Source organism: Haliotis rufescens, unplaced genomic scaffold, assembly GCF_023055435.1.
Source record: "Haliotis rufescens isolate VD_foot unplaced genomic scaffold, xgHalRufe1.0.p SCAF_4, whole genome shotgun sequence".
Taxonomy (NCBI): domain Eukaryota; kingdom Metazoa; phylum Mollusca; class Gastropoda; order Lepetellida; family Haliotidae; genus Haliotis; species Haliotis rufescens.
The window spans coordinates 42,236,176-42,244,085 of NW_025964112.1; the positions used below are offsets into that span (position 1 = coordinate 42,236,176).

The 7,910-nt window shown below is 37.8% G+C and overlaps 1 protein-coding gene across 1 annotated transcript in view; it reads left to right on the forward strand.

Moving 5' to 3' along the window:
* LOC124135985 overlaps window positions 1–7,698 on the forward strand; it is an 81,257-nt gene extending 73,559 nt beyond the window's left edge. Inside the window, exons 43-49 of the mRNA XM_046501720.2 lie at window positions 487–586; window positions 1,006–1,022; window positions 1,633–1,765; window positions 3,154–3,383; window positions 5,484–5,560; window positions 5,828–5,878; window positions 7,039–7,698. Of these exons, the coding sequence (XP_046357676.2) occupies window positions 487–586; window positions 1,006–1,022; window positions 1,633–1,765; window positions 3,154–3,383; window positions 5,484–5,560; window positions 5,828–5,878; window positions 7,039–7,071 (641 nt within the window). The 3' untranslated portion in view covers window positions 7,072–7,698. The remainder of the gene's footprint in view (window positions 1–486; window positions 587–1,005; window positions 1,023–1,632; window positions 1,766–3,153; window positions 3,384–5,483; window positions 5,561–5,827; window positions 5,879–7,038) is intronic.
* The last annotated feature ends 212 nt before the right edge of the window (window positions 7,699–7,910 follow it).

The window sequence follows — 7,910 nt, forward strand, 5'->3', positions numbered from 1 at the left end:
TGCAACAAGTTGGACTTAGGTTCTATAGGGTAGAGTTTGTTTCCGGAGCATAACTCAAAACCCATTCAATACTTTCCAACAAAAACTTTGCATGTTTACCAGACACATACTGGACTGGTGCCTCTTGCTATTTAGGAATTTTAGATATTTTTATTTTTCACGTTTCCATGGCAATAAGTTGGAAAACCTAATAAAAAAAACACACAATATTTTCAAAGGCCATTGCCTGAGAACCAATTCTTTTTCTTCTTTTTTAAGCCTAACTGTATTTTTTTCGTTTGACAGTAATTATTTGTTCTACTAACTGTTATTGTTGTTCCTTTTGACACTAAATGGTTTTTTTATTCTTACCATAAATGTTTTTTCTTCTTAAGTAAATGTTGTTTTCTTCTAACGGTACATGTTTTTTCTTCTAAAAGTAGGTGTTTTGCCTTCTAAAAGTAAATGTTCTTTCTTTCTCTCAGTAAATGTTTTTCCTTCGAACAGTCCCTAACTCGGCTGACGCCTGTGATGTTCTGAAGATTGTACAGCGTCTGTCCGTGGATGCTGAATGTGTCATTGGCCCTGGTGGAGTACCAGACACAAGGTGAGCTACGACTATCTTGTGTCACAGAAAACAATTACATTTGTACAGTGTCAACTCTTTGATAGTCATTGAGGAGCTGGGGTTACATGAAGACATAAAATCTTTTTCGGATAAGAACTTCTCTATTATGTGTAGCAACATTTATTGCTACATTTTTCCCCTTCATCATGTGAACAATCTAAAGCAAGGACAAGAAATAGCCCTGAAACTGCATAACAAATAACAGAAAAGTTGTTAACTATAATGACAGGTACTTTAAAAAATTCAGCATCGATGAATTCTATTTGATGTGTCATAAAAGTTGAACAAAGTACAAGAAACAAGAACAAGGTTTACAGAATAATAATACACATACAATAATACAAATAAGTGATAATATCTTATAACACTTACAGAGACATATTGTGATACACTTTCAGGGATCAGACTGATGAAGGTGAGTATTTATAGGACCAATTTCTTTAACAGCCACATTTTCAATTCAATATATTAAAATTAAAAATAATTTTCATCCAAATGATAAGTTTTAGGACAATATTGCAGTTTGTCAATAAATTCTTAACCTAGAATCCTGTCAAATTTGATCTCACCTTTCAGTATGATAAATGTACATAGTCTATTTTTATTCTATATCATATTTTACTAAGAGGATACAGATTTGCCTTTTTATGGACTGCACAGTGTCCTGTAAGCAAGGATTATATCCTACCTAAATATTATCCCGGGGGAAGTTTTACTCTAGAGTATAGTATAGGATAGGATTAAACACACTGGTATGGGTGTAAATTCACAAGGGAGAATCATCCTGACACTAGAGAATTTCATCCCGGGGATAAAAAATAGGGCAGAATAATATTCACTCTTACGTGTACATGCAACTATGTAATAAGATATGACAAGGTCTTCTCAATCTTGAATATTTGTTTAGATATAGATATTATTTTTTTGTACATCTTTTGTCCACCACATAATTGAAAATTCCATATATGTACTAATGTGTAGCATCACAACATAAATAGTATTGGTTAAACTGGAAATGATTTCAGCTGGTTCTGGTGTGAGGATGCTTGTGGTGGTGGGTGTGACCGTCCCCACTGTTCTTGTACTGGTGGTCTGTCTCACTGTCCTCCTCTACTGCTGCTGCTGGAGACAGAGGAAGGAGACACCAGCTCCACCAGAGTGAGTTTCAGAGCACTAAATAAGCATTTTGTTATTTGGGTATTACAATTTGCATCTATCAGTATGTTTGTTGCACAAGCTTTTCCGAATGTAACTATAGGTAAGTGAATTTGGCAATCGGCTGATACACAATCATGTTTTCTAACAGTTGTACTAATAGTTGTAATATACGCGTTAATTTTATTTCAAGAACGTATTTATAGTTTTTCCTGCGTATTTGATAGCCTAGGATTTTATTTGTCTGCGTATTTCAGTTTTTTTAATGCTTATTTTACACAAATACGCAGCTTATCTCCAGCTCCGAGTATACTATTTCCATGAGATTTATGTGCTTTCATTCATTTGTGTATTCATCATCCTGGTAAAGTCATTCCAGAATTTATTATGGTAGGCATTCAGAGGAATATACCGGTACTAAATATGACACGTTGCTTGTCAACATGAAAGGCGATGCTATCCCTTACAATGACCTTTCAGCGAGTTTTCACGCCTCCTTACTGACTGCTAACTGTAATGGATCGAGTGGTCCGGCTTGGTAACAGCGTGGTGTCGTAATGCAATGACTTGGTACTCATGATACTTACTGATCACTGGATTGTCTGGTCCAGGTTGTTTACAGGTTGCCGTTGTATGGCAGGAGTATTGCTGGGTGCGGTGTTAGGCAACAAACAATCATTTACCTCTTTTTTAAAATGGCAGGTGCTACCAGTGAAGCAGGAGATGCTTACCCCTGTCACGAACACCTGGTGTCATCACTGACTTTCAGTGATCTGTTCATATCGTTTTCATCACTCTTCTGCCTTTTATGCCAAATGGCTTCTGGTTGGGCAGATAATTGAGACTGATTATTCTTAACGTTTTATGTTGGTTTCTCATTAGTTCCTTCCATCCATCCATTTCTCGAATAATTCTTACTCACCAAACTATATACTTGTTGTAAGAGGCGACTAAATTGACAGATGGTCAGGCTTGGTTGATTAATATGTCATTGTACCCCAGTGGTGTGGATTGTTGTCCACAAGATCAATCACTGGTTTGTCTTGTCCAGACTTGATTATTTGCAGGCTGTTTGCAGGCTTAAATAACGATGAAAGGCTTGGCCTTGTCTGTCTATCAGTCCCTGAACCTTATTATTTTCCTGCCCAGCACTTACATAAATGCTACAACCCTAAATGAAGCAAGTCTAGATTTTAAACAGGTCTGACTATCCCATCTCACTGGGGCTCCTTTTCAATTTAAATGAAGTTGTTTGTTTCTATCCCAATTACCGGTATATATTTTCAAAACTAAGCATTAGTCTTTTCATCCCATAATATGTTGGATTGGGAGACAAGAAACATTCCCTATTGTGCACAACTTTAGACATTCATTGATGATATCTGTTGTAGTGACAACCAAGCCTTTAGAAGTGCCTTCACTGGTAATCTACCAACCAAGGGAAACTTTGGTGCTTCTCGCTACATGATGTACTCTCCACACACACTCTCCGAGGCCGGGTCCCAGGACAGCGGGGAGAGTAGTATCCGACACAAGTCATGGCGTAATGTTCCTCCAAGACAAGATGTTCGAGATTCATGTTCCCGTGAGGGTAATGCATTCCCCTCCCACCCTCACACAGGTATGTGTACAAACCAGTTATACAGTAAAGAATTTTGTGGTAATTTGTGAAATATTCATCTATTGATTGTCACACACTTTCACAATTTTTACATCATATTTGACAAGATATGGTAAATGATGCTGAAAATTTGCTTGGATGTTCAGATAAAGGAGGTTCCACTGTTATATAGTGTAACTGTCCAGATCAAGCATGTTGCATTGTATATGATGCTTTGCAGGTCAATGTTTTGTAGCATAACTGTCCAGATAAAGGAGTTTCCAAAGTATATTACCTTATTCAGACCAATGCTTTGTTGTGTAACTGTCCAGATAAAGTAGGTCCCACTGTATATCACCTTATTCAGACCAACATTTTGTTGTGTAACTGTCCAGATAAAGGAGGTTCCACTGTATATCACCTCATTCAGACCAATGTTTTGTTGTGTAACTGTCCAGATAAAGTAGGTCCCACTGTATATCACCTTATTCAGACCAACATTTTGTTGTGTAACTGTCCAGATAAAGGAGGTTCCACTGTATATCACCTCATTCAGACCAATGTTTTGTTGTGTAACTGTCCAGATAAAGGAGGTTCCACTGTATATCACCTTATTCAGACCAAGGTTTTGTTGTGTAACTGTCCAGATAAAGGAGGTTCCACTGTATATCACCTTATTCAGGCCAATGTTTTGTTGTCTAACTGTTCAGATAAAGGAGGTTCCACTGTATATCACCTTATTCAGACCATCGTTTTGTTGTGTAACTGTCCAGATAAAGGAGGTTCCACTGTTTAGCTTCTTTACTCAGGCCAATTAATGTTTTGTTGTCTAACTGTTCAGATAAAGGAGGTCCCCCTGTATATCACCTTATTCAGACCGTTTTGTTGTGTAACTGTCGAGATAAAGGAGGTTCCACTGTATATTACCTTATTCAGACCAACGTTTTGTTGTGAAACTGTCCAGATAAAGGAGGTTCCACTGTATATCACCTTATTCAGACCATCGTTTTGTTGTGTAACTGTCCAGATAAAGGAGGTTCCACTGCATATCACCTTATTCAGACCATCGTTTTGTTGTGTAACTGTCCAGATAAAGGAGGTTCCACTGCATATCACCTTATTCAGACCATCGTTTTGTTGTGTAACTGTTGAGTTTAAGGAGGTTCCACTGCATATCACCTTATTCACACAAACATTTTGTTGTGTATCTGTCGAGTTTAAGGAGGTTCCACTGTATATCACCTTACTCAGGCCAATTAATGTTTTGTTGTCTAACTGTTCAGATAAAGGAGGTCCCCCTGTATATCACCTTATTCAGACTGTTTTGTTGTGTAACTGTCCAGATAAAGGAGGTTCCACTGTATATGACCTTATTCAGACCAACGTTTTGTTGTGAAACTGTCCAGATAAAGGAGGTTCCACTGTATATCACCTTATTCAGACCATCGTTTTGTTGTGTAACTGTCCAGATAAAGGAGGTTCCACTGCATATCACCTTATTCAGACAAACGTTTTGTTGTGTATCTGTCGAGTTTAAGGAGGTTCCACTGTATATCACCTTATTCAGACCAACGTTTTGTTGTGTAAATGTCCAGATAAAGGAGGTTCCACTGTACATCACCTTATTCAGACCATCGTTTTGTTGTGTAACTGTTGAGTTTAAGGAGGTTCCACTGCATATCACCTTATTCACACAAATGTTTTGTTGTGTATCTGTCGAGTTTAAGGAGGTTCCACTGTATATCACCTTATTCAGACCAACGTTTTGTTGTGTAACTGTCCAGATGAAGGAGGTTCCACTGTATATCACCTTATTCAGACCAACATTTTGTTGTGTAACTGTCGAGATAAAGGTTCCACTGTATATCTCCTTATTCAGACCAACGTTTTGTTGTCTAACTGTCCAGGTAAAGGAGGTTCCACTGTATATCTCCTTATTCAGACCAACGTTTTGTTGTGTAACTGTCCAGGTAAAGGAGGTTCCACTGTATATCACCTTATTCAGACCATCGTTTTGTTGTGTAACTGTCCAGAAAAAGGAGGTTCTACTGTATATCATCTTGTACATAAAACTGTTATGTAACTCCAGATATAAGAGGTTTGACTGTAACCATTTTTCAGCAGGACAGGGAAATGAGCGATCCAACTATTCTTGGGAGAATATGTTCAACACGCTGGACCCCTTCAGGAAAGGCCAGGTGAGGATCTCCATGCATAGACAATACATGGTAAAAAACAACTGAAGAACTGTACTGTATGCTGTGATTATACAGTGGCCTTTCATGTGTATGAGCAGATACGCAGTAAGGATGGTCATGTTTGAAGACTAACATATCAAGTTCACAAATCATATAAAATTATCAATTATTAAGCCTCATTCGGTTAGAGTGAATCACACATTTATTTTATTAGAGTCTGACAATATACTGCAATCTGACTTACAGTGTATAATGCCTTATTTCCAGTTTGCAGTGCCAAGACCATTATACCAGAAACCACCGGAAAGAAGATTGAAGGTAAATGCATTTATATTTCGGAAGGAGATGATTACTGATGGTGGTTAGGGATCTCATATTACATCATTAAGCTAAAAGGGTGTGAGTGAGTGAGTTGGGTTGAACGCCGCTTTTGACAGTATTCCAATTATATCGCAACGTGTCAGCTTAATGTGGGAGGAAAGCCCGAAGTGATGCAGGCCTCAGACGTTTACCACTTCGGTGAAACCCACGAGCACGGGTATGGTGCTGACAAACCTTGAAACATAGTGAAATTGATCATGAAAAGATTCCTTCATTCCATCATTCAAGATGTCAGAGCACAAGGCATGCCAGGAACCAGTCTATATGAGGATTCCAAAAGGAAGTGTAGAAGGGGATACGATAATGAATGTTGTTTTATGCCACACTCAATTGTATCTACTATATCACAGCAGCCTTTAAATAATCAAGTCTGGACCACACAAACTAGTGGTTGATACAATGCTCAATGTCCCAGGTTGTCAGGGCAGGCAACAAAATCACCAAATCTGACCCCTGATCAATTTAAGTTACCTTTTATGACAAGCATAGGTTATTTCGAACTAGTTCTACTCCAGAATCTTAAAGTGGGGTAGCAGATGAGAAAACGACCTTAAAAGGTATAATTGTTTATAAAGGTGACGTAAACACTTTGAATAATAATCAGAGCCAATCTGGGTTTTGAACCATTACCAGCAGCTCCTGGCATGACTAAGGAAGGCAACTTTACAAAGTGACTTGCAGCTCTTTCTCAGACCACTGGGCCACCTGTGCCCTACAACCAACAAAACAATATATTATTATATATTAATACTCAACGACAACACATTCGCCAAAGATCAAATAAAGCCAGGAAAAATTAAAAAGAGGTAGTTAACATTTTGTAAACATTGTTGGAATATCATAAATGTCAGATATCTGATGCTGGCAGAAAACAATCTACTCTGGCCAGCTGTTATGATATATTTCATATACAGAGTAACTAAACAGAAAAATTGTATTGCAATGTATTGTGAACACTGCAATGCATTATGACAGTCTGAAATATGACATATATTATTTCAATATTTAATATGGGAGATGATCATGTTACACTTTTCACAATAAATAATGAAATTTTGACATTTTGCTGTTATTGCAATTCTTTTACTTCATTTCAGCATGGTCGCCGTCAAACCAATTCTGCTGCCTAGACACAGCAACTGTGCCTTCTGATGAAACTGTTTGGGTGAATATATGCCCAGTGTCTGGTTCTGTTGGGATAAAACAGTAGTAACAGCATCGACGTGTACATAATCTACATGCGCCAGAGGACTCATTGGATATATATGAACACTTATTCATATACTGCAGATTAGCCAAAGCACAGCGTATACAATTCTTCAATCTTATACACCCCTACCATGGAAACGGTCATAATCCCGTTTTCGATTCTCTAGGATAACATGCACAAAGTTGTCACAGTGCATCCCACATTTGTCAGGCAACTAACGGGATCGGGCCATCAGGCTCACTGACATGGTTGATGCATGTTATCAATCCCAATTGCATGGATCGATGCTTGTGATGTCAATCACTGGATTGTCTGGTCAAGACTCAGTTATTTACAGACCACTGTCATACAGCTGGAGTGTGATGTTAAACAACAAACAAATACAAAGAGAGAAACTGTGAGCTTACATGTACTACTGATATACCATATTCAACGTAATAAGCGCCCTGCTCTAATAAGCGCCAACGGCGATATTTGCTAATATATTGGCTCGTGAACAATCCCAATTAGCACCCTTTCCATTTGATCAATGTACACAATACTTATTTATTCGCGTATAATACGCACTCGTGTGTTATATGCACCCTTAAAAAATTATGGGCAATTAATTTCTGGAACAATATATCTCTCGTATATAAACATTTCAGGCTGTCAGCATAAACCACGGAATTTATCTTTCAACTATGTTTTTTTCGACAAAATAATATTCTAATAAGAGCCCCCTATTTCTTATTATGACGAATATGGTAATGCAGTATA